General features: G+C 58.2%; 1 protein-coding gene and 1 long non-coding RNA gene across 2 annotated transcripts in view; both read right to left on the minus strand.

The window, feature by feature from the left end:
- LOC131479636 (uncharacterized) overlaps positions 1-6,297 on the minus strand; it is a 69,793-nt gene extending 63,496 nt beyond the window's left edge. Inside the window, exon 1 of the long non-coding RNA XR_009245016.1 lies at positions 6,286-6,297. This is a non-coding gene — a long non-coding RNA (uncharacterized LOC131479636). The remainder of the gene's footprint in view (positions 1-6,285) is intronic.
- Positions 6,298-20,271: 13,974 nt separating this feature from the next.
- Positions 20,272-20,976, minus strand: LOC131479637 (SERTA domain-containing protein 3-like). The gene has a single exon (XM_058660986.1). The coding sequence runs from the start codon at positions 20,974-20,976 to the stop codon at positions 20,608-20,610; it is 369 nt and encodes a 122-aa protein (XP_058516969.1). The 3' UTR covers positions 20,272-20,607.
- Positions 20,977-26,436: the final 5,460 nt, after the last annotated feature.

Raw genomic sequence — 26,436 nt, forward strand, 5'->3', positions numbered from 1 at the left:
CTGCCTCATTCCAGCCCGTGCGCCCCTTGGTGGGAACCTCCACCCAGCCAGGGTCTCCCCCCAGCTCCCCAACTGGGCCCCGTTCCCAGCCAGTGTTAAGTGTGCCAGTGGTTGCTCTGGCTCAGCTTGGCACAGCCCGTCGCCTGTCGCAATCCCTGCCCTAGACACTGTGGCTCATTGTCCTTGGCTCACACAGACCAATTGGTGCAAGAACCTAGCTGGGCATGTCTAGTGGTCCATCCTGGTTTCCAGTCTAACTTGTGGGCTAAGGTTTGCTTAGTACTGCCCAGGGCACCCAATCCATCCCCTTTGCATACATTGACAAGCAATTGGAGCTACTTTGCCCAGCCTGTCCGACCTCCAGGTCTGGACCTCCTGTTCACCAGTGGGAGCTATGGATCACCAGGAGAATTCCCAGGTTTCTCCCCTTTATCCCCTCCCAGACCAAATTCTCACACCTGCCGTTGGGTTTTGGGCCAGTGCCCAGTGCAGAATGGCCTTCCTTTTGGCCTTGCATGGGTTGGAGTACGCAGCAGCCTGGCACTCCCCGCACCCCATTCAGGATGGACATTCAGGTGCCGCTGCCCTGACCTGTCCAGACTGTTGAGGGTTCTTTCATCTATGGTTGTTGTTAAGCTCCTTGGTCTCACCCAGCTTAGACGGGCACCATCCCCACTCCTAAGCCATCCAGTGAGGTTGGAATTTCAACAGGGTGTGGCCCACACATCCTCCACACAATCTACCCCCAGATGTGGTTCTCAAGTGCTAGTTAATGTCTTGGCCCTGCCTACTATGACCCCTCTGCTGATCCATCATCATGGCAAGTAATGGGGACATCCTGCTGGGCAGGTCCGGAGTCTTAGCTTTTGAATGAATTGGTGTTTGGTATCCAGCATTATTAAGTAATTACAAGTTCTTCAGAGGAAGATTTACTGTCATTGGGAATCTTTAGGATTGATTCATAGCCCCAAATCAGTGTGGGTTCAGCATGGAGCTACCTAAGCAGCAAATCAAACAACCAAAATCCCAGCGCTTGCCAGCCAGGCAGCCAGCAGACAGAGCCTGGCACCAAATGGCGCACTGGCCACCTGGGAGCAGCTCACCACGTGCACGTGGTGGCTGGCTCCTATGAAGTAGGCATGAGGTGACCATCTTGCCCGGAGGCCTCCACAGCCAGGCGACTGCTAGAGGTTAAGATTCCCAGACTCAAGGACTTGCCCCCTCTCAGGCCCCTCCCCAGCTCAAGCCAAAGTGAGAAGTAGGTGGGGCCAGACCTACCTAACGAAGCTCAGAGAGTCCCCCCTGAGAGGTCCAGCCCTGGGGCTTTGTCAGGCAGGCCTGGGAGCAGCTCACCAGGTGCACGTGGTGGCTGGCTCATATCCAGATAATTTTTTAAAGAGGTTATTATAATGGAATGGGGAATAGGGACACAGAAGACTTCTACCTAAATAATAAGGCTTGTTGAAAAAATTTATGTATATCTAACACTGCCAAAAGAAACATAAGTAATCAGGAACAAGCAAAAACATTAATCAAACAGTATGGAGCTTCTAGCATCTTAAGTTGCAATTGTTGTTGGTGATATTTGCTCTCGTTAATGTTGCTGATTCTTGATAAGGCAGTCTGAACATACTTTTTTGAGCTGTACCTATGGGGATTTGAGCCAGAAAGAGACCAGATCATAAATCTGTTTTTACTTGTTGAGGCGTGCTGCCCAATGGGGAGATCAGCAATAATTTTCTGCAAAGAGGAAGACCACTGTTTTCAGATTAAATGGCCACATTTGGCCTCCGCCACGTCTTTTTTTTAAATATTCATTTACTCATTAATTACATTGTATTACATGACACAATTTCATAGGTACTGGGATTCCCCCCCCCTTCATTCCAAACCCTTCCCCCATGGTGAATTCCTTCACCTTGATGCATAACCACAGCTCAAGTTCCGTTGAGATTCCCTAATTAAAAGCTCACACCAGAGTCCAGCATCCCACTTGTCCAGTTCAAGTTCAACGGCCTCTTAGGGAGGCCCTCTCAGGTTTGTAGGCAGAGCCAGCAGAGCGTCACCTCGATCAATTAGAAGCTCCAACATATCATCAGCAACAGTCCAGGTATGATGAGGCTGGTGCAGAGTCCACTGATTGACATAGTCCATCTTAGAGTTTCCCCTTGTCCAGTTTTCCGCTGGAAGCATATAGCTGAGGTGGTTGATTGATCTACTCCATTTTCCATCTTTTCTTGGTTAATGCTTTGATTCCTCCATTTTGTTCAGGGGAATCCCCTAAGAAACTTTGAGGCATTCCCAGTCCAGGCTCCTACATGTACTACTAGTAAGCACAGTGCCCGCCACCGTCCATCACTCCGATCAGCTGGTGGTTGTAACCCCTGGGTTGGATCTATTCTGAGCCCTGACCTCCATTGGAACCAATGAGTATCGCAGCTCTCCCCGGCTCTGCCCATCACACTCTTGTCCCTCACCTAAACCAGTGGGAGGTGTGTTGGTCGGGTGTTGCATTCCCTACTGGCACAGGTCATTTCACCTTGGCATTTTGTGTTTTGTACTTTTTTTTTTTTTTTTTTTTTTTTTTTTTTTATCGCAATCAAACCCGGCCAGGCCCCCACACAGTTTCAGCGCTTGGGCTTGCCAGTGGATGACGTGAACTGACTCAGCCTGGTCTGCCCCAACCCGAGCCAAGTGTATGCCAGTGGGTCACATTCCAAAGCCTCTTCTGGGTTGTTTACCTCCATGCTTCCTGTGTTTATTTGTAGGGTCAGTGTCCTGTCAGAGGAACTGTTCAGATTCCTCCCTCCAACTCCTTCCTGGTGTCGGGCTTCACGCATACCAGCAGGTCCTTCGGCCAGCTCCGCTCTTCAATCCATTCTGGTTCCTGCTGTTGAGAGTCTCAGCCCAGCCATGGCTCGTCCATACCCACATATATCTCATATATGGCTCAGTTGGGGTTGAGGCCTAGCCGAGTCCGTCCCACATCTATCCTGGTCCTCCAGAGCACCAAACTGTGCTGCGGTCTAATCCGGCATGGTGCGTCAAGTCCGAATCGATATTTGTGCCAAGGGATTACAACTGTGACCTGACCAGAACTCAGCCCCCTTCCAGTTCCTGCACCCCTTAGTGGTAGGCTCCACGCAGCAAAGGCCTCCCCCAAGCTCCCCAACCAGGCCTGTTGCCAGCCAGTGTTAAGTATGCCAGAGGTTGCTCTGGGTCAGCCCAGCACGCCCCATAGACTGTCATGCCTCCTGCATAGACTCCACCGGCCCTTCTAAACCATCCAATGGGGTCAGAGTTTCCAGGGGATTGGTCCACGCATGCCTCACACATTCTAGCCCCGAGTATGGTTGTCGAATGCCAGTCAATGTCATAGTCCTGCCTTCTGTCACCCCTCTGCTGATCCCTCATCCTATCAGGTAATGGGGTATCCTGCTAGACAAGCCCGGAATTTTGCGTTTTGAGTGAACTGATGTTGGCAATCGGCACTATAAAGTGACTACAGGTTCTTCAGAGGAAGATTAAATGCCACTGAAAATCTTAAGGACTAATGCACATTCTCAGAGTACTGTGGGTTCAGCATGGAGCGACTCATGCAGCATATCAAAGAAACCAAATTCCAGAACTTCCTGGCTGGAAGTTCCTTGTGTTGTAAATGCGGATTGATCTGTTGGCAGAGGAACAGCAGAGGCTGTGAGATTGGGTCTAGGCCTCTTGTACCCCATTGTATGCCTTTTTGTGTGCAACACCTATGCAAGTGCAAAATGCTTCCCAAGCCCAGGAACTGCTGTCTGCTCGTTGCTACCGAGCTAAAGATACTCCTATGGTCAGGGCCTCTTGTTCCCCATCATATGCTTTATGTATGTTTCACCTGTGTAGTGCTATGTTTTCCCAAGTCCGGGAACTGCTGTCTGCTCGTTGCTACCGAGCTAAAGATACTCCTATGGTCAGGGCCTCTTGTTCCCCATCATATGCTTTATGTATGTTTCACCTGTGTAGTGCTATGCTTTCCCAAGCCCGGGAACTGCTGTCTGCTCATTGCTACCAAGCTAAAAACACTCCTAGCCATGGAACAGGGTTACCAGCCTCCCTAAGTATGGTTTGTGCATGTGCAGCAGGCAATGCTTGAATGGCAGCCAGTGACAGGTAAGATGGACCAGGCACTGACCAGCCTAAGACAGGGGCTCCGTCATGCTACAGAGATCCCCGATAAAGGGTAAAGCTGATAACCTGAGAGTCTACAGCCTAATACAGGCACATTCAAGTCAGCTTTAAAACAAAAAATGCGGTCCTGTTGTGGGCTAAGGAGATGATTAGCACTCGGTAAGCTGAGCACTAGGGGAACGGGCTTGGGGCTAAAAGCACCTGGTCTAATTGGGCTCAGCTGCACGCAATGTTCTGCACATGAGGGTGTGGGGGAAAAGAGTAAACAAGGAGAGGGGAAAGAGCAAAATGGGGAGACTTCAGAGACTTCCACCATCTCTGTTCTCTGTGTCGGTGACTCATCCACAGACCTTCGCTGTGTCCACGAACTATTTCTGCTGGACGGAACACATTTTCCCTTCTTCAGGGCATCCTAGGAAACATTTGTGGGATGAGGCATCTCGGTGGTGTGTATTGGAGGCAGGAATTTGGCCCCACAGCCTCCTACCACCAGCCACTGCCCTCTTGTTCACCAAGGAATGCTTCACCCTCCTCCAGGGGCATCCTGGATTCAAGACTCTTTCTCTTGCAGACCACCTGTGGACCATCAGCTGCTGCTGATGTGCCACCTGAACCAAGAAACCCAAACAGCTGACGTGTCTTCTCCACAGAGGCTTTCTCACCAGGAGAGGCAGAGTAGCAGCATGCCTGGATGCCTTGTTGGTGCCCGCTGCTCTCACTGCATGGAGCAGCCAGAGTTGTGCCAGCAAGGGGGACAGGTACTTTCACCGGCCTGTTGAAGGAGCTGCTGAAGAACCTGGTAAGGGATGGAGTTGGGTGGTGCGGGTTTTGGTGGTTGGGGAGGGGTCCTAACACCTCAAGCCTCAGCCTGTGAGGCAGTTCAGCCGTATGGGTGCTGCTTCAAGACCTAACAGCATCCTCTGCAGTCTAGCTCCCTGCCGAAGCTGCTGGGAGAGCAACGGAGGATGCTGCAGGGGCTTGTGCCCCTGTGGCCCTGTGTCCCTGTGGGACATGTGGAGGAAGCTTCTGGTGTCCGGGCTTGTCCTGGCCCAGCCACATCTAGCTCTGGTGGTGGTCCCTGGGGAAGTGAGGCAGCAGATGCAAGAAAGATTGCTCTTTCTCCCTCTCTGTTCCTTTGGGTTTCAAACAAAATATGACAGATCCAGGCAGGCATGCAGGAGGGAAGGAAGCGAAAGAAAGCTGCTGTGCTTGGACGTAGGGAGTGTGCTGTGGCTCTAGACTGCTTTTGTCTGCCAATGCAGACACCAAGGGTGTGCGTAGGGCTTCTGTCCTGGGACTTCTGTGCAACCTCTCCAAAGCGTGTCCTTGAGAGTGAATTTCTCTTAGGCTGGGTTTGTTTAGCTTGTTTGTGCAGGAGAGCCTGGAGGAGCGTCCTGCAGTGAGTCTTGCTGTCTACGAGAGGGAGCATAAGCTGCCCTTTCTACTTGGTTGGCTGAGGCATTTTAAGCACAAGAAGGTCCAGCCCCAGCCATCCTAGTGTCAGGTGGGAATCCCGGACAGAATTCCTTTATATGTGTCCCTTGAAGATTGGGCTCCAAGGCCGAACAGCCCACATACGAAGAATCAGGCGGGGGTGGAGGATGCTTGTGGCCTTGCATCAGGCTGGGTCACTGTGCTAGGAAGTGGCTGTCTGTCTTCACCAGCAAGGTAGAACCTAGGGCACAGGGAGAAAACTAAAAGCTGGAGTTCCACGTCACAGTCCACAGAGGCCCTGAGGGACGTGGAGTCCAACGTCAGCAAGCCCACGAGCCCTATGGGAGCTGGAGTCCCATGTGAGCGTGTCCACAGACCCTCTGGGAGCTGGAGTCCCACTTCAGTGTGCCCATTGGCCCTGTGGGAGCTGGAGTCCCATGTCTGCGTGCCCACGGGATCTCTTTGACCTCGATCCTAATTCAGCATTCCCCAATCCCTGTGGAACCTCAGCATGCCCATGGAACCTCTGAGACATGGAGAAACACACCAGCTGACTACCAGTGATCTTTCACAGATGAAGTTCCCAGAAACCTTTCCGGGATCCAGCAGCAGAGGACCCTCCATCCTGCTGGGGTCCAGCAGCAGAGGACCCTCCACCCTGCTGGGGTCCGGCTCAGAGGACACTCCTCCCAGCTGGGGTCTGGCAGCAGATGACCCTTCTCCCTGCTGAGGTTTGGCAGCAGAGAACCCTCCTTTGCTGCTGGACCCCAGCAGAGAGGAAGCATCAGAGGTTCTTCCTCTCTGCTGGGGTCCAGCACCAGAGGATCATCCTCTCTGCTGGGACATCCTCTCTGCTGGTTCCCAGCAGAGAGGACGTGCAGCGAACCTTCTCAATGCTGGGGTCCAACAGCAGAGGACCCTCCTCTGCTGCTGGGGTCTGGTACCAGAGGATCCTCCTCTGCTGCTGGGGTCCGGCAGCAGAGCAGCCCCCTGTGCTGCTAGGATCCGGCAGAAGAGGACCCTCCTCTGCTGCAGGGTTCCGGCACCAGAGGACCCTCCTCTGCTGCTGGGGTTCAGCACCAGAGCACCCCACCCTGCTGCTAGGATCCGGAAGAAGAGAACCCTCCTCTGCTGTTGGGGTCCGGCAACAGTGGAACCTGCTCTGCAGCTGGTGTCCGTCAGGAGAAAACACTCCACTGCTGCTCGGGTCCAGCACCAGAGGACTCGCCTGTACTGGACCTCAGCAGAAAGGAAGTAGCAGAGGAAACTACTCTCTGATGGGGTCCAGCAACAGAGGACCCCACTCTCTGCTGGGGTGTGGCACCAGAGGACCCTCCTCTCTGCTCTTCCCCAGCAGAGAGGAAGCAGCAGCGGAACTTCCTCTCTGCTGGAGTCCAGCAGAAGAACCTCCTCTTTGCTGAGGTCCAGCACAAGAGGACATTCTTCTCTGCTCTACAAGGCAGAGAAAAAGCAGCAGAGAAACCTCCTCTCTACAAGTGTCCAGCAGAGAGGAAGCAGTAGAGGACCCTCCTCTCTGCTGGGGTTCTGCAGCAGAGGACCCACCTCTCCTGCAGGATTCCAGCAGCAGAGGATCCTCCTCACCTGCAGTACCCCAGCAGAGAGGAAGCTACAGAGGACCCTCCTCTCCTGCTGGGCACCAAAGAGAGGAAGCAGCAGAGGACCCTCCTGTTCTGTTGTGGTCCAGCAACAGAGGACCCTCCTCTCTGCTGGGGTCCGGTAGCAGAGGACCCTCCTCCCTGCTATTGTCTGGTAGCAGAGGACCCCACTCAGTTCTGGGGTCCGACAACAGAGGAGCCCGCTCCGCTGCAGGTGTCTGGCACCAGAGGATATCCCTCTGCAGGGGTTCGGCAGCAGAAGACCCTTCTCTCTTCTGGGGTCCAGCAGCAGAGGACCCTCCTCTCTGCTGGTGTTGAGCAAGGATGAAGTAGCAGAGGACCCTCCTCTCTGCAGGGGTCCAGCCGCAGAGGACCCTCCTCTCTCTTGGGGTCCAGTTGAAAGGAAGTAGCAGAGGACCCTCCTCTATGTTGCGGTCCGGCAGCAGAGGACTCTCTTTTCTGCTGGTGTCCGGCAGCAGAGGACACACCTCTCTGCTGATGTTTTGCAGCAGAGCACCCTCCTCCCTGCTGTGGTCTGGCAGGAAAGGACCCTCCTCTGCTGCTGGGTTCCTGCAATAGAGGACGCTCCTCACAGCTTTGGTCCGGCACCAGAAGACCTTCCTCTTCTGCTTTGGTCCGGCACCAGAGGACCCTCCTTTGCTGCTGGGTCCTGCAGAGGAGGAACCTCTTCTGCTGCTGGGGTGCAAGCAGAGGACCCCCAAGTGCTGCTGGGGAGTGGACCAGAGGACGCCCCTCTGCTGCTGGCATGGGCACCAAAGGACCCTCATCTGCTGCTGGGGAGTGGACCAGAGGACCCTCCTCTGCTGCTGAGGTCTGGCACCAGAGGAATCTTCACTCTCCTGGGGTCTGGCACCAGAGGACTCTCCTTTGCTGCTGGGGTCCTGCAGAGGAGCACCCCCCTCACTGCTGGGGTGCGGCAGCAGAGGACTCTCTTCAGTGTTAGCGTCAGGGAGCATAGGAGCCTCCTCTCCTACTGGACCCAGCACCAGAGGACACTCCTTCCTGATGGACTTGGGTCCAGCAGCAGGGTCACTCCTGTCTGGTGGAATCTGGCAGCAGAGGACAATCCTATATGCTGGGGTACAGCAGCAGAGGACCCTACTCTCTGCTGATGTTCGGCACCAGAGCATCCTCTTCTTTGCTGAGGTCTGGGAGCAAAGGACTCTCCTCTCTGCTGGGGTCCGGCAGTGGAGGACTCTCCTCTCTTCTGTGGTCCTACACCAGAGGATCCTCTTCTGCTCTTGGGGTTCCACACCAGAGGACCCACCTCCCTGCTGCTGGGGTCCGGGCCCAGAGGACACACCTATACTGCTGGGGTCTGGCAGCAGCGGATCCTCCCTCCCGGCTGGGATCCTGCAGCAGAGGATCTCAACAGCTGCTGGGGACGGCACCAGAGGACCCACCTCTCTACAGGTGTCCAGCACAAGGGGACCTTCCTCTCTGCTGGGGTCCAACAGCAGAAGACAGTCATCTCTGCTGGGATCCGGGAGCAGTGAACCTTCCTCTGCTGCTGGGGTCTGGCAGCAGAGGATACTCCTCTTCTGGTGGGGTCAACAGCATAGAACCTTTGTCTCTGCTTGGGTACGGCAACAGAGAACCATACTCTCTGCTGGGGTCCAGCACTGGAGGACCCTCCTCTCTGCTGGGGTCTGGCAGCAGACGACCCTCGTCTCTGATGCGGAAGAGGACCCCAGCAGCAGAGGACACTCATCCCTCCTGTGTTCCAGCAGCAGAGGACTCTCATTCCTGCTGGGGTCCAGCACAGGAGAGGAGGGTCCTCTGCTGTTAGACCCCAGCAGAAAGGAAGCATCAGAGGACCCTCCTCTAGCTGGGGTCCAGAACCAGAGGACCTTGGAATCAGGGAGGAATAGCAGATGACCCTCCTCTCTGTTGGGGTCGACTGTCGCTGCGTCTGGCAGCATAGGACACTTCTCTGCTGCTGGACCCCAGCAGAGAGGAAGCAGCAGAGGACCCTCCTCTCTGCTGGGGTCCAGCAGCAGAGGACATTCCTCTCTGCTGCTGTCTAGCACGAGAGGACCCTCCTGTCTGCTGGACTCCAGCAGAGACGAAGCAGCAGAGACCTCTCCTCCCTGCTGGGATTTCGAAGCAGAAGACCCTCCTCTTCTGCTGGGTTCCAGCAGCAGAGGACCCTCCTTTCCTGCTGGACCCCAGCAGAGAGGAAGCTCAAAGGACCCTACTCTCTGCTTTCGTCCAGCAGCAAAGGATCCTCCTCTCTGTTGTGGCACAGCAGAGAGAAAGCAGAAGAGGACCCTTCTCTGCTTGGGTCCCGCAGCAGAGAACCTTCCTCTTCCTTAGGGTTCCAGCAGCAGAGGATCCTCCTCTCCTGCTGGCCCCCTGACTCTGAGGATCCTCCTCTGCTGCTGGACCACAGCAGAGAGTATTACAGAGGACACTCGTCTCCTGCTGGACCCCTAACAGAGGACAAAGAGGAGGACCCTCCTCTTCTGCTGGGTTTCAGCTTCAGAGGACCCTCCTCTCTGCTGGGGTCCGGCAGTAGAGGAAACTCCTCTACTGTGGTCTGGCACCATAGGACCCTCCTCTGCTAAGGGGTGTGGCAGCAGAGAACACCCCCCTTCTGCTGGGTTCCGGCACCAGAAGACCCTCCTCTGCAGCTCGGATCCGGTAGCAGAGGACCCTCCACTCTGTTGAACCCCAGCAGAGAGGAAGCAGCAGAGGATCCGCCTCTCTGCTGGGTTCCAGTAGCAGAGGTCCTCATCTGTTGAACCCCAGCAGAGAGGAAGCAGAGGAGGACGCTCCTCTCGTTGGGGTCCAGCACCAGAGGACCCCCCTCTGCTACTGGGGTTCGGCAGCAGAGGACCCTGCACCCCTGCAGCAGAGGACCCTCCTCCCCGGCTGGACCGCAAAGAGAGGACGCAGCAAAGCACTCTCCAATCTGTAGGACCCCAGCAGAGAGGCGGGTCCTCTGCTGCTGCTTCTCTGCTGGAGTCTGACAGCACCAGAGGACCCTCCACTGCTGCTGGGGTCCGGCAGCATAGTACACCCCTCTGCTGCTGGGGTCTGGAAGCAGAAGACCCCCCTCTGCTGCTGGGTCCGGCAGCAGAGGGCCCTATCCCTGCTGGTTTCCAGCAACAGAGAACCCTCCTCTGCTGCTGGGATCCAGCACCAGAGACCCTCATCTCTGCTGGACCCCAGCAGAGAGGAAGTTGCAGAGGACCAAAGTCTCCTGCTGGAACCCTAACAGAGGACGAAGCAGAGGACCCTCCTCTCTGCTGCTGGTTTCCGGCAGCAGAGGACACTCTTCTGCTGCTGGGGATGGGCAGCAGAGGACCCTCCTCTCTGCTGGGGATGGGCAGCAGAGGACCCTACTTCCTGCTAGTTTCCAGCAGCAGAGGACACTGCTTTCTGCTGGTGTCTGGCAGCTGAGAAACCTACTCTGCTGTTCGGGTCCAGCACCAGAGAACTCTCCTCCCTGCTGGGTTGCAGCAGCAGAGGACACTCCTCCTTGCTGCTCTGGTCCGGCAGCAGAGGACCTTCCTCTGCTCTTGGAATCAGGCACTAGAGGACCCCCTGTTTCTGCTGGGGTCCAGCAAAAGAGAACCCCCTCTGAGCTTGGGTCTGGCACCAGAGGACACCCCTCTCTGCTGGGGTCTGGCACCAGAGGAACCTCCTCTCTGCTGGGGTCCTACAGTAGAGTACCCTCCACTGCTGCTGCGTCCGACAGCAGAGGACCCTCCTCTTCTGCTGGTCCCCAGCAGAGAGGAAGCAGCAGAGAATCATCCTCTCTACTGGTCCTCTCTAGCATGAGAGGACCCTTCTCTCTGCTGCGGTCCAGCAGAAAGGAAGCAGAAGAGGACCCTCCTCTCGGCTGGAGTCCCGCAGCAGAGGACCCTCCTCTTCTTTTGGGTTCCAGCAGTAGAGGACCCTACTTACTGCTGAGGTACAGTAGTAGAGGACCCTCCTCTCTGCTGTGGTCCGGCACCATAGTACCCTCCTCTCTGCTGTGGTCCGGCAGCAGAGAACCATCCTCTGCTGCTGTGGTCCGGCACCTTGAAGATGCCCTTCTGCTTCATTCCAGCACCAGAGGACCCTCCTCAGCTGTTGGGGTCTGCCACCAGAGGACCCCCCTCTGTTGCTGGGGTCTGGCAGCAGAGTAGCCTCCTTCTCCTGTTTTCCAGTAGCAATGGACCCTCCTCCCTGCGAGGGTACGGCAGCAGAGGACCCTCATCTGCTGCTCGGGTGCAGCACAAGAGTACCCTCCTCTTCGCTGGGGTCCAGCAGCAGAGGACCCTCCTCTCTGCTCTACCCCAGCAGAGAGGCACCAGCGGTGGACCCTCTCTGCTGGGGTCCAGCACCACAAGACATTCCTCTGCTGAGACCAGTACCAGAGGACCCTCATCTCTGCTGGGGTCAGGCAGCACAGGACCCTCCTCTCTGCAGGGGTCTAGCACGAGAGGACCCTCGTCTTTGCTAGGGTCCATCAGCGAGGAAGCAGCCGAGGACCCTACTCTCTGCTGGGTTCCAGCAGCAGAGGTCCCTAGTCTCCTGCTGGATCCTAACAGCAGAGGACTCTCCTCAGACGCTGGACTCCAGCAGAGAAGAACCTACAGAGGACCCTTCTCTAATGCTGGATACCAAAGTAGGAAGCAGCAAAGGACCCTCCTCTCTGCTGGGGTCCGGCAGCAGAGGACCCTCCACGGATGCTGCGTCTGGCAGCAGAGGACCCTCCTCTGCTGCTGGACCCCAGCAGAGAGGAAGCAGCAGAGGACTCTCCTCTCTGCTGGGGTTTTGAAGCAGAGGACCCTCCTCTTCTGCAGGGTTCCAGCAGCAGATGACCCTCTTCTATTTTCAACCCCTGTAACAGAGGTCTTTCCTTTTCTGCTGGACCAAGGCAGAGAGGAAGTTGCGGAGGACCCTCGTCTCCTGCTGGAACCCAAAGAGAGGACGAAGCAGAGGACCCTCCTATGTGCAGGGGTTCGGCAGCAGAGGACCCACCTCTGCTGTTGGGGTCTGGCAGCATAGGACCCTCCTTCCTGTTGGGGTAGGCACCAGAGGACCCTCTTCTGCTGCTTGGGTCCAGCAGCAGAAGACCCTCCTCCCTTCTTGGGTCCGGCAGCAGAGGACCGTCCTCACTGCTGGAGTTCGGCAGCAGAGGACCCTCCTTTGCTGCTGTGGTCCGAGACCAGAGGACCCCCCGGACTGCTGGATTTCAATAGAGGGCCGTCCTCCAATGCTGGTGTCAGCACCTGAGGACCCTCCTCTGCTGCTGGGGTCCAGTAGCCTAGGACGTTCCTCTCCGCTGGAGTCCAGCAGCAGAGGACCCTCCTCTCTGCTGGGGTCCAGCAGCAGATGACCCTCGTCTCTGCGTGGGTCCAGCAGCATAGGATCCTCCTCTTTGCTGTAGTCTAGCACGAAATGACCGTCCTCTCTGCTGGGGTCCGGTTGCAGAGGACACTCCTCTCTGCTTGGGTCTAGCACGAGAAGAACTTCTCTCCTCGTATCCAGCAGAGAGGAAGCAGCAGAGGACTCTCCTCTCTGCTGGGGTTTAGAAGCAGAGGACCCTCCTCCTCTGCTGGGTTCCAGGAGCAGAGGACCCTCCTCTCCTGCTGGACCCCTGCAGCAGAGGACTTTTGTCTGCTGCTGCTGGACCAAGGCAGATAGGAAGTTGCAGATGATCCTCGTCTCCTTCTGGACCCCAGAGTGGACGAAGCAGATGACCCACCTCTTCTGCTGGGGTTCGGAACTAGAGTACCCTCGTAACTTCAGGGGTCTGGCAGCAGAGGACCCTCCTCTCTGCTGGAGTCCCGCAGCAGAGGACCCTCCTCTTCTTTTGGGTTTCAGCAGTAGAGGACCCTCCTCTCTGCGGTGGTCCAGCACCGCAGAGCCCTCCTCTCTGCTGTGGTCCGGCAGCAGAGAACCATCCTTTGCTGCTGTGGTCCGGCACCTTGAAGACGCCCCTTTCTGCTGCATTCCAGCACCAGAGGACCCTCCTGTGCTGGTGGGGTCTGGCATGAGAGGACACTACTCTCTGCTTTGGTACAGCAGCAGAGGAGCCTCTTCTCTGCTGAGGTCCAGCAGCAGAGAACCATCCTCTCTGCTGGGGTTCGGCACCAAGGACACCCCTCTCTGCTATGGTCTAGCACCAGAAAAACCTCCTATCTGCTGGGTCTGCCAGGAGATGACGCTGCTCTGCTGCTGGGATCTGACTGCCGAGGACCCACCTCTGCTGCTGGGTCCAGCAGCAGAGGACCCTCCACTGCTGTTGGACCACTGCAGAGAGGAAGTTGAAGAGGACCCTTGTCCCCTACTGGACCCCAAAGAGAAGACACAACAGATGACCGTCCTCTTCTATTGGCGTTCAGCAGCAGAGAACCCTCCTCTGCTGCTAGCATCCTGCAACAGAAGATGCCCCTCTGCTGCTGGGTTCCGGCACCAGAGGACTCCCCTATGCTCCTGGGGTCCGGCAGCAAAGAGCCATTTTTCTGTTGGGTTCCTGCATCAGAGGAACCCCCTCTGCTGCTGGGGTCCGGCAGCAGATGACCCCCCCCTCTGCCGCTGTTTTTGGCACCAGAGGACCCCCCCTCTGCAGCTGGGGTCTGGCACCAGAGGACCCCCATCTTCTTCTGGGGTCCGGCACCATAGGAACAAATTGTGCTGCTGGGGTCCGGTACCCGAGACTCTCCTCTCCTGCTGGAGTCCAGCAGCAGAGGACCCTCCACTCTGCTGGGATCCAGCACCAGAGGACCACCTTCTGCTGCTGGGGTCCGGCAGCAGAAGACCCGCCTCTGCTGCTGGACCAAAGCGGATAGGAAGCAGCAAAGGACCCTCCTCTCCTGCTGGTCCTTTGCAGCAGAGGACCCTCCTCTGCTGTTGGGCCACAGCAGAGGGGAAGTTGCAAAGGACCCTTGTTCCCTACTGGACCCCAAAGAGAGGACACTGCAGAGGACTGTACTCTTCTATTGGCGTCCTGCAGCAGAGGACCCTCCTCTTCTACTGTGGTCTGGCAGCAGAGGACACTCCTCTCTTCTGATGTCTGGCAGCAGAGGACGTCCTCTCTGCTCTGTTCCGGCAGCAGAAAACCCCCCTCTGATGCAGGCTTCCAGCAGCATAGGATCCCCCTATGTTGTTGGGGCCTGACAGCAGATGACCCTCCTTCTGCTGTGTTCCAGCAGCACAGGACTCCCCTGTGCTGCTGGTGTCACGCGAAAGAGTTCCTCCCTCTGATGTTGGGGTCCAGTAGCAGAGTTCCCCCTCTACTGCTGGGGCCTGGAACCATAGGACCCCCATCTGCTGCTGGGGTCTGACAGCAGATGACCCTAATTCTGCTCAGTTCCTGCAGCAGAGGACACTCCAGTGCTCTTAGGTCCAGAACCAGAGGACCCTCCTCTGCTGCTGGAGCCCGGTACCGGAGGACCGCCCTCTGCTGCTGGGGTCCAGCACTAGTGCATCCCCCTCTGCTGCTGGGGTCTGGCAGCAGAGCACCCTCCTTCTGCTGGGTTCCAGCAGCTGAGGACCCTTAACCCTGCTGTGCTCCGGCACAAGAGGACCCTCCGCTATGCTGAGGTCCAGCAACAGAGAAACCTCCTCTGTTGCTGGGGTCCAGCAACAGAAGACACCATTCTCTGCTGGTGTCCAGAACCAGAGGACACTCCTCTCAGCTTGGGTCGAGCAGCAGAGGACCCTCCACTCTGCAGTGGTCCGGCAGCAGAAGACGCTTCTATTCTGCTCAGGTCAAACTGCAGAGGACCCGCCTCACTGGTGGGGTCCGGCAGCAGAGGACCCTATTCCTCCGCTACGGTCCGCCAGCAGAGGACCCTACTCTCTGCTGGGGTCCAACAGCAGAGACCCTTCCTCCCTGCTTTGGTCCATCAGCAGAGGACCCTCCTCTGTGGGTGGGGTCCAGCACCAGTGTACCCTCCTCTCTGCTGGGGTCCAGCAACAGAGGACCCTCCTCTCTGCTCTGGTCCGTCAGCAGAGGACAATCCTATCTGCTGGGGTCTAGAACGAGAGGACCCTCCTCTCTGCTGAGGTCCAGCAGAGAAAAAGCAGCAGAGGACCCTTCTCTCTGCTGGAGTCCCTCAGCACAGGACCTTCTTCTTTTGCTGGGTTCATGCAGCAGAGGACCCTCCTCTCCTGCTGGACTCCTGCAGCCAAGAACCCTCCTCTGCTGCTGGACTACTGCATAGAGGAGGTTGCAGAGGACCCTCTTCTAATGCTGGACCCCAAAGAAGATGAAGCAGAGGACCCTACTCTTCTGCTGGGGTCCGCCAGCAAAGGACCCTCCTCTCTGCTGGGGTCCGGCAGCAGAATACCCTACTCTTTGCTGTGGTCCTGCACCAGAGAACCCCCCTCTGCTGCTGGGGTCCGGCACCAGAAGACCCACCTCTGCTGCTGGGACTGGCAGCAGGAGACCCCCTTCGGCTACCCGTGTCTGGCTCCACAGGACACCCCTCTCTGCTGTGGTCCAGCACCAGAGGAACCTCCTCTCTGCTGAGGTTCAGCAGCAGAGGACCATCAACTCTGCTCGGTCTGGTACGAGATTTCACTGCTCTGCTGCTGGGATGTGACAGCAGAGGGCCCTCCACTGCTGCTGGACCACAGCAGAGAGGAAGAGGACCCAAATCCCCGAATGTACCCCAAAGAGAGGATGCAGCAGGTGACCCTCCTCTTCTACTGGCGTTCAGCAGCAGAGGACCCGCCTCTCTGCTGGGTCCGGCAGGAGATGACGCTGCCCTGCTGCTGGGATCTTACAGCAGAGGACCTACCTCTGCTGCTTGTGTCTGGCAGCAGAAGACCCTCCACTGCTGCTGGACCACAGCAGAGAGGAAGTTGAAGAGGACCCTCGTCCCCGAATGGAACCCAAAGAGTACGCAGCAGGTGACCCTCCTCTTCTACTGGCGTTTGGCAGCAGATGATCCCCCTCTGCTGCTGGACCACAGCAGAGGGGAAGTTGCAGAGGTCCCTCGTTCCCTACTGGACCCCAAAGAGAGGATACAGCAGAGGATCCTACTCTTCTACTGGTGCCCTGCAGCAGAGCACCCTCCTTTCTGCTGATGTCCAGCAGCAGAGGACTCCCTCTCTGCTGTGGTTCCGGCAGCAGAGGACCCCCCTATGCTGTTGGGTTCTGGCAACAGAGTACCTCTGATGCTGGGGTCCAGTTCCATAGGACCCGCCTAGTCCTGCTGGGGTTTGGCAGCAGATGACCCTCCTTATCCTGGGTTCTGGCACAAGAGGATCCCCCTATGCTGCTGGGGTCTGGCACCAGAGGACCCTCCTCCCTGCTGGGGTCCAGAACCAGAGGACCCTCCTCTGCTGCTGTGGTTCGGTACCTGAAGACCCTCCTCTCTGCTGCTGGGTTCTGGCAGCAGAGGACCCCCCTATACTCCTGGGGTCTGGCAGTAGAGAACCCTGCTTCTGCTGGGTTCCGGCACCAGAGAACCCCCCTCTGCTGCTAGGATCCTGCACCAGAGGAACCCCTTGTGCTGCTGGGGTCTGGTACCTGAGACTCTCCTCTCCTGCTGGGTCCAGCAGCAGAGGACCCTCCACTCTGCTGGGGTCCAACACCAGAGGACCGCCTTCTGCTTCTGGGGTCCGGCAGCAGAGGACCCGCCTCTGCTGTGGTCCCGAGCGGAGAGGTAGCAGCAAAGGACCCTCCTCTCCTGCTGGACCCCTGCAGCAGAGGACCCTCCAGTGCTGCTGGGCCACAGCAGAGGGGAAGTTGCAGAGGAACCTCCTTCTCTACTGGACCCCAAAGAGATGACACAGCAGAGGATCCTACTCTTCAAATGGTGTCCTGCAGCAGAGGACCCTCCTCTTCTGCTGGGTTCCGGCACAGAGGATACTCCTCTCTGCTGTGGTCCGGCAGCAGAGGACCCTCTTCCCCTCTGATGCTGGTTTCCAGCAGAGGACATCCTTTCTGCTGGGGTCTAGCATGAGAAGACACTCCTCTCTGCTGAGGTCCAGCAGAGAAAAAGCAGCAGAGGACCCTCCTCTCTGCTGGAGTCTCTCAGCACAGGACCTTCCTCTTCTGCTGGGTTCCAGCAGCTTAGGACCCTCCTCTCCTGCTGGATCCTTGCAGCCAAGGACACTGCTCTGCTGCTGAACTACAGCATAGTGTTGGTTGTAGAGGACCCGCCTCTAATGCTGGACCCCAAAAAGGACGAAGCAAAGGAACTTACTCTCCTGCTGGGGTTTGGCAGCAGAGGACCCTCCTTCTCTGTTGAGGTCCGGCAGCAGAGGACCCTGCTCTCTGTTGAGGTCCGGCAGCAGAGTACCCTACTCTCTGCTGGGGCCCCGCACCAGAAACCCCCCCTCTGCTGCTGGTGCCTGTCACCAGAAGGCCCCCCTCTGCTGCTGGGAACGGCAGCAGAGAACCATTCTCCCTGCTGGTTTCTGGCGGAAGAGGACCCTCATCTGCTGCTGGGGTCCAGTAGCAGAGGACCCTCCAGTGCTGCATTATGTAGGACCCCAGCAGAGAGGCGAGTCCTCTGCTGCTTCCTCTTTGCTGGGGTCTGACAGCACCAGAGGACCCTCCACTGCTGCTTGGGTCTGGCAGCAGAGTTCCCCCCTCTGTTGCTTGTGTCCGGCAGCAGAGGACCCACCTCTGCTGCTGGTGTCCGGCACCAGAAGGCCCCCCTCTGCTGCTGGGACAAGCAGAGGACCCTACTCCCTGTTGGTTTCTGGCACCAGAGGACCCTCCTCTGCTGCTGGGGTCTGGAAGCAGAAGACCCTCCACTTTGTTGGACCCCAGCAGAGAGTTAGCAGCAAAGGACCCGCATCTCTGCTGGGTACCGGCAGCAGAGGACCCTCCTCTGTACTGGGGTCCGGCAGCAGAGAACCATCATCCCTGCTGAGGTTCGAAAGAATGAACCCTCCTCCCTGCTGGGGTCCAGCAGCAGAGGAGCCCAATCTGCTGCTCTGGTCCGGCACCAGAGGACCCCCTCTCTGCTGGGTCTAGCACTAGAGGACCCTCCACTCTGCTGTGGTCCAGCATCATAGGAAGCAGCACAGGACCCTCCACTCTGCTGGGGTCCTGCAGCAAATGACACATCACTTCTTCTGGGTTTAAGCAGCAGAGGACTCTCCTCCTTGCTCGGGTCCGGCAGTAGAGGACCCACCTCCCTGCTGGGGTTCAGCAGTGGACGACCCTCCTCTGCTGCTGGGGTCCGGCAGCAGAGGAACCTCATTCCTGCTGTGTTCCGGCATAAGAGGACTCTCCTTCCAGTAGGATTCGGACAGCAGAGGACCCTCCTCTGCTGATGGACCCCAGCAGAGATAAAGCATCAGAGGACCCTTCTCTCAGCTGGGGTCCAGCATCAGAGACCCTCCTTTCTGCTGGACCCCAGCAGAGAGGAAGCCGCAGAGGACCCTCCTCTCTGCTGGAGTACAACAATAGAGTACCCTCCTCTCTGCTGGGGTCTGGCAGCAGAAGACCCTCATTGCTGCTGATGTCCGGCAGCAGATGCCCCTCCTCTGCTTTTTGTGTCCGACAGCATAAGACAATCCTCTCTGTTGGACCCCATCAGAGAGGAAGCAGCAGTGGACCCTCCTCGCTGCTGGAGTCCAGCAGCAGAGGGCCCTCCTCTGCTGCTTGGGTCCGGCACTACAGGACCATCCTTCCTGCTGTCATCTGGCACCAGAGGACCACCCTCTGCTCCTATTGTCCTGCATCAGAGGACCTTCCTCTGCTGCTTGTGTCCGGCACCAGAAGACCCCCCCTCTCTGCATGGCTCCAGCAGCACAGGACCCTCAACTGCTGCTGGGGTCTGGCACCAGAGGACGCCCCTCCCTGCTTGGGTCCAGCAGCAGAGGACCCTCCTCTCTGCTGGTGTCCGGCACCACAGGAACCACCTCCCTGCTGGCATCCGGCACCAGATTACCCTCATCTGTTGCTGGGGTCCGGCACCAGAGGAAGCTCCTTTCTGCTGGGGTCTGGCACCAGAGGACCCTCAGCTGCTGCTGGGGTCCGGCAGCAGAGGAGCCCTTGCACTGCAGGTGACCGGCAAAGAGGACACCCCTCTGCTGGGGTCTGACAGCAGAGGACACTCCTCTGAAGGGTCCTGCAGCAGAGGACCCTCATTTCTGATGGTGTCCGGCAGCAGAGGACTCTCCTCTCTGCTGGGACCGGCAACAGAGGACCCTCCTCTCTGCTGTAGTGCAGCACCAGAGGAGCCTCGTCTTCTGCTGTGGTCCAGCAGCAGAGGAAGCTCCTCTCTGCTGGGGTCCATAAGCGGAGGACCTTCTTCTCTGCTAGGATCCAGCACCAGAAGACCATCCTTTCTGTTGGGGTCCGACATCTGAGGACCCTCCTCTATGCTGGGGTCCGGCAGCAGAGGACCTTCATCCGTGCTGGAGAGCCTTGGATGAGCTTCCTGCACTGAGTGCTGGTGGCCACGAGAGGGCGCCCAAAGCCGCTGTTCTTTCTTTTCTTTTTTTTTTTTTTTTTTTTTTTACAGATTTATTTATTTTATTCTAAAGTCAGATATACAGAGAGGAAGAGAGACAGAGAGGAAGATCTTCCGTCCGATGATTCACTCCCCAAGTGAGCCACAATGGCCGGTGCGTGCCAATCTGAAGCCGGGAACCTGGAGCCTCTTCTGGGTCTCCCATGTGGGTGCAAGTTTCCAAAGCTTTGGGCCGTCCTCGACTGCTTTCCCAGGCCACAAGCAGGGATCTGGATGGGAAGTGGAGCAGCCGGGATTAGAACCTGTGCCCATATGGGATCCCGGTGCATTTTTTTTTTCCAAAATACATTTAGTTTATTTTTTTAAAAATTACAATCCAAAAAAAAAAAAAAACCCCAAAAAATGAAAACAACCCACCACAAACCCTGCTTCTTTTTAAATAGCACGGCATGGAGCAGTTTCCCTTCTACCCTATTGCATGTGGTCCGGCCTGGTTATGAATGGATGAGAAGCTGCTGGGACTGGGGTGCTGCCAGGGATGTTGGGTTCTGCCTGGGCTTGGGGAGGAGGCCAGCTCCTCCTACTCTCTGGAGGGGACAGAGGCACAGCCTTGGTTTCCATGGTAACCTGGCAGCAGGTCCCCTCTGTCCTTCCCTTCTTGGCCCAGCTTTATCTGCCTCGAGGCCCCAGTGGTCATAAGGGAAGCCAGGAGGGGAGGGAAAGGCCGAAGGAATATGTTTGGTGGGAAATCTGACTCCCAGAAAAGTCTAGTTAAGGCATTTGGAAGAGATAAATTAACGCAGGAAGATGCACCTTCATAGAAGGCCATGGCAATCAGACACACACACACATGCTGAACTGTTTGTGGAACCCTGATACGGGAGGCAGGGAGCCCCCAGTCCCTGCTGGAAGCCCCTGTGAGAACACACAAGCATGGGAGCTGAGCAGCACCCCGACTGATGGCGGCCGGAGCCCCAGGCCAAATCTTAGGGCCCTAGGATGATCTCCATGATGTGGTCCAGTTCATTCCACTCCCAGGAGCCTGGTGTGCAGGAGAGGTTGTGAGTGGGCTCCGTAGGGGCGGGCGCGGGCTCCTTCTCCACTGCTGACGTGTCAATGTCCAGAAACGGGTCGTCCAGGTTGGTGGTGTCGCCCAGGTACCTGGAGCTCAGTGCTTCCAGGAAGACTGGGTCAGGCGGAGGCAGCACTGGACCTTGCAGGCCCCCAGGGGGTGCCCCTGCGTTCTGCGCAGGCTCTGACTCATCCATGGAGGTCTCTAGCTCCCTGAGGATGGAGCCGATGGTGGCTGACAGAGACAAATCGTCCTCGCTCAGAAAGAGCGGCTCTGGGGGCATTTAAAGAACCCTGGGAGATGGAGTCCCACATCAGCGTGCCCATAGGCCCTCTGGGAGCTGGAGTCCAATGCCTGCATCCTCAGAGGCCCTCTGAGAGCCGGTGATAGACAGCAGCCCACTGGGGTTGTACTTTGCCAGATGAGGTCCTGGGAAACCTTACCGCCACCCCCATTCCTCGCACCCTGAGAACCAGGCTCCGGGCATTCTTTGGCAAGTGGAGCAGCTCCCTGATGGGCTGCCAAGAGGGCTTCATGGACTTTATTTTTTATTACCAAGTCCGAGATACAGGGAGGAGGAGAGACTGAGAGGAAGATCTTCCATCCTATGATTCACTCCCCAAGTGAGCCGCAAAGGCCGGTGCACACCAATCCGAAGCCGGGAACTTGGAACCTCTTCCGGGTCTTCCATGTGGGTGCAGGGTCCCAAAGCTTTGGTGCCCATATGGGATCCTGGCGCGTTCAAGGTGAGGATTTTAGCCACTGGGCCATGCTGATGGGCCCCGGCGTCATGTACTGTTGCATGTGTGGGGTGGCGGTTAAGGTGATACACTAGTCGGCCTTCCTCGGCCTAGCTGGGTGGTGTCTGGGCATGTGGGTTCATAAGCCAGGAGCAGGTGGATGGAGAAGTAGGCACCAGAGGTCACCAGCCATCTGCAATAGGAAGTCCCAGGCCCTAGCTGCTCCAGAGAGCACCCTGCAACATGCAGCCCTGCTGCCCAGCAGATATGATGATGGCCGGGGAGCCACCAAGGCCCACACAAGGGAGGGCTTTCAGGGCCTGTGCTGCCTGCACACGATTGGGTGCACAAAGCTGCCCTTCCTATCTCTAGCTAGCACTTGAGGGGTCAGCCATCCCTGTCACGTGCTTTGGAGGCAGGAATTTGGCCTCACAGCCTCCAGCCAGATGCTGCTGCCCTCTTGTTCACCAGGGAGCGCTCCACCCTCCTCCAGGGATCCTTCTGGATTCAAGACTCTTTCTCCTGCTGGTCAGCTGTGGACTGTCGGCCGCCGCTGATGTGCCACCTTCCACAAGACATCCCAACAGCTGACGTCTGTTTTTCACAGAGGTCCTTCTCTCCAGGACAGGTAGAGTAGCAACATGCCTGGATCCCTCGTCTGTACTGGCTGCTCTCACAGCACACAGCGGCATAAGTTGTGCAAGCCAGGGGGACAGGCATCTTCAGCAGCCTGGTGAAGGAGCTGCTGAAGGGCCCAGCAAGGGTTGGTGTGGTGTGGTGGGTGTGGTGGTGTGGGGTATTGTCCCAGTGGGTCAAGCCTCAGCCTGCCAGGTGGATGGCCTGTACGGGTGCTGCTTCAAATCCTGGCTGCTTCCCCTGCAGTCCAGCTCCCTGCCGATCCTCCTGGGAGAGCAGCGGAGGATGCTGCAGGGGCTTGTGCCCCTGTGCCCCTGTGCCCCTGTGCCCCTGTGGGAGATCTGGAGGAAGCTCCTGGTTCCTGGGCTTGTCCTGACCCAGCCACAGCTGGCTCTGGTGGTGGTCCTTGGGGATGTGAGCCAGCAGATGCAAGAAAGATTCTGTCTCTCCCTCTCTGTTCCTCTGTGCTTGGAAGAAAAGAGGACAGAGGGAGGCAGGAGGGAGGAAGGAAAAGACAGAAAGCTGCCAGCCTCCTGCGAGGGAGCATGCTGTGTGCTGTGCTGTGACTCTAGACTGCTTTTGTCTGTCAATGCAGACCCCCAGGGCGTGCGTAGGGCTTCCGTCATGGGACTCATGTGCAAGCTCTAAAAAGAGTGTCCTTGAGAGCAAATGCCTCTCTGAGCTGGGGTGCTTCCCTTGATTTGGCAGGAGAGCCTTGGATGAGCATCCTGCAGTGAGTCCTGGTGGCCACGAGAGGGTGCCCGATGCTGCCCTATCTTTTTTTTTTTTTTTTAACAGATGTATTTATTTTATTCCAAAGTCAGATAGACAGAGAGGAGGAGAGACAGAGAGGAAGATCTTCCATCTGATGATTCACACTCCAAATGAGCCGCAACAGCCGGTCCCCTCGGGACCCCCTCTGCTGGGGCCTCAGTGAGAGGGACCCTCCGCCCCCCTTTCTCTCTCTCTCTTTCTCTCTCTGCTGGGGCCTCAGCAAGAGGTTCCCCTCGGGACCCCCTCTGCGGCGGCTTCAGCGAGAGGGACCCTCTACACCCCTCTCTCTCTGTTCTTCTCTGGTGGGACCTCAGTGAGAGGGTGCCACTTGTACCCCACCTCTCTCTCTGCTGGGGCCTCAGCGAGAGGGACTCACAACCCCCCCCGCTTTCTCTCTCTCTCTCTGATGGGGCCTCAGCGAGAGGGTCCCCTCAGGATTCCATCTGCTGGGGCCTCATTGAGAGGGAATCCCTTGAAACCCCCTCTGCTGGGGTTTCAGCGAGAGGGTCCCCCGACGACCCCTCCCTGCTGCTGGGGCCTAAGCGAGAAGGACCCCCAAGCACCCCTCCATCTCTGCTGGGGCCACAGTGAGAGGGTCTCCTTCGTACACCCCCTCCCTCTCTGCTGGAGCCTCAGCAACAAGGTACCCATCGGAACGCCCTCTGCTGGGGCCTCAGCGAGAGGTTCCTTCTCAAACCCCCTCTCTCTCTTCTGGGGCCTCAGGGAGAGGGTCACCCACGGACCCTCCCTCTCTAACTGCTGCTGGGGCCTCAGAGAGAGGGTCCCCTTAGGGACAACCTCTACTGGGGCCTCAGCGAGAGGGTCCCCCTCGGGAACCCCTCTGCTGGGGCCTCAGCGAGAGGCACCCTGTCTCTGCTGGGGCCTCAGCGAGAGGGACCCTCCCAGCCAGAGCCTCTATCCCTGCTGGGACATCTGAGAGAGGGTCCACCTCGGGACCCCGTCTGCTGCGCCCTAAGTGAGAGGGACCCCCGGATCTCCCCTTCCTTGCTGCTGGGGCCTCAGTGAGACGGACCCCCGAGCACCCCTTCATCTCTGCTGGGGCATCAGTGAGAGGGTCCCCCTTTGACACCCCCTGTCTCTCTGCTGGAGCCTCAGTGAGAAGGTACCCCTCGGGACCCCCTCTCCTCAGGCCTCAGGAAGAGGGTCGCCCTCAGATACCCCCTCCGTCTCTGCTGGAGCCTCAGCGAGAGGGTCATCCTCTGGACTCCCTCTGCTGGGGCCTCATTGAGAGGAACTCTCTCGAGACACCCTCTGTTGGGGCCTCAGTGAGGGGCCCCCTCAGACCCCTATCTCTGTCTGATTGGACCTCAGTGAGAGGGTCCCCCTAGGGACCCCCTCTGCTGGGGCCTCAGGGAGAGGGACACTTGGCACCCCCCTCTCTCTCTCTCTTTTCTGTTGGGCCTCCGAGAGAAGTTAACACTCGGACCCCACCTTCTCTCTGCTGGGGCCTCAGCAAAAGAGACCCCCCCTCTACTGGGGCCTCAGCGAGATTGTCCACCTTGGGACCTCTTCTGCTGGGGCCTCAGCGAGAGGGTCCCCCTCGGACCCCTATCTCTGTCTGATTGGACCTCAGTGAGGGTGTCCCCCTTGGGACCCTCTCAGTTGGGGCATCAGCAAGAGGGACCCTCATGCTGCTGGTGCCTCAGCGAGAGGGTCCCACTCCGAACCCATTCTGCTGGGGCCTCAGCGAGAGGGACCCTCGTCTTCCTCTCTCTCTGTTTCTGCTGGGGCCTCAGCGAGAGGGTCTCCCTGGGGAGCCCCTCTGCTGGGGCCTCTGCGAGAGGGTGTTACTCGGACCCTCCCTCTCTCTCCTGGCGCCTCAGCAAGAGGGTCCCTCTCGGGACAACCTCTACTGGGGCCTCAGTGAGAGGGTCCCCCTCGAGACCCCCTCTGCTGGGGCCTCAGCGAGAGGTACCCCTTCTCTGCTGGGGCCTCAGCGAGAGGGTCCCCTTTGGGACCCCGTCTGTTCGGGCCTAAGCGAGAGGAACCCCGGGAGCCCCCTCCCTCGCTACTAGGGCCTCAGCGATACTGAACTCAGTGCACCCCTCCATCTCTGCTGGGGCCTCAGTGAGAGAGTCCCCCTCAGACGCCCCCCTCCCTCTCTGCTGGAGCCTCAGCGAAAAGGTACCCCTTGGGAACCCCTCTCCTCAGCCCTCAGGAAGAGGGTCCCCCTTGGATACCCCCTCCGTCTCTGCTGGAGCCTCAAGGAGAGGGTTACTCTCTGGAGCCCCTCTGCTGGGGCTTCAGCTAGAGGGACCCCCGGCGACCCCTCTCTCGCTGAGGGGGCCTCAGTGAGAGGACCCCCCTCTGGAACCCCTCTGTTGGGGCCTCAGCGAGAGGGACTCCCAGAGCCAGCTACCCTCTCTGCTGGGGCCTCAGCGAGAGGATACCCCTTAGGACCCCCTCTCCTGGGGCCTCAGCGAGATGCACCCCCGGGGCCCCCCTCCTTATCTGCTGGGGCCTCAGGGAGAGGGTTAACCTCGGACCCTCCCTCCCTCTCTGCTGGGGCCTCAGCGAGAGGGTCCCTCTTGGGACAACCTCTACTGGGGCCTCAGCGAGCGGGTCCCCCTCTGGAACCCCTCTGCTGGGGCCTCAGCGAGAGGGACTCTTTCTTTGCTGGGTCCTCAGCGAGAGGGACCCTCCCAGCCAGAGCTTCTATCTCTGCTGGGACATCTGAGGGAGGGTCCCCCTCGGGACCCCGATTGCTGTGGCCTAAGCGAGAGGGACCGCCAGAGCCCCCTTTCCTCTCTGCTGGGTCCTCAGATAGACGAAACTCCCGAGCACCCCTACATCTCTGCTGGGACCTCAGTGAGAGGGTCCCCCTCGGACATGATCTCCCTCTCTGCTGGAGCCTCAGTGAGAAGGTACCCCTCAGGACCCCCTCTTCTCGAGCCTCAGGAAGAGGTTCCCTCTCAGATAACCCTTCCCTCTCTGCTGGAGCCTCAACGAGAGGGTCACACTCTGGAGCCCCTCTGCTGTGGCCTCAGTGAGAGGGTCCCCATCGGAACACCCTCTGCTGGGGACAGAGCGAGAGGTTTTCCCTCGGGACCCCCTCTGCAGGTGCCTCAGCGAGATCGTCCAACTTGGGACCTCCTCTGCTGGGGCCTCAGCGAGAGGGTCCCTCTTGGGACACACTCTGCTGGGGCTTCAGGGAGAAGGTCCCCTCGGACCCTTCCTTTCTCGCTGCTGGGGCCTCAGCGAGGTTCCCCCTCGGGACACAGTCTGCTGGGGTCTCAGTGAGAGGGACCCTTGGCCCCCCCCCTCCCTCCCCTCCCTATCTGCTAGGCATCTGCGAGACGGTCCATCTCGGGAGCCCCTCTGCTGGGGCCTCAGCGAGTTGGTCCCCCTCGGACCCCCCCCCTCTCTCTGCATGGGCCTCATCGAGAGTGATCCTCAGAGCCCGACCCTCTCTCTCTGTTGGGGACTTAGCCAGAGGTCCCCCCTCAGGACCCTGTCTTCTGAGGCCTCAGTGAGAGGGACCCTTGAGTCCCGCTACCACTTTGCTGGGTCCTCCGCGAGAGGGTCCCCCTCGGACCACCCTCCCTCTCTGCTCGGGCCTCAGCGAGAGGGTC

This window comes from Ochotona princeps, chromosome 2 (genome assembly GCF_030435755.1).
Source record: "Ochotona princeps isolate mOchPri1 chromosome 2, mOchPri1.hap1, whole genome shotgun sequence".
Classification (NCBI taxonomy): Eukaryota; Metazoa; Chordata; class Mammalia; order Lagomorpha; family Ochotonidae; genus Ochotona; species Ochotona princeps.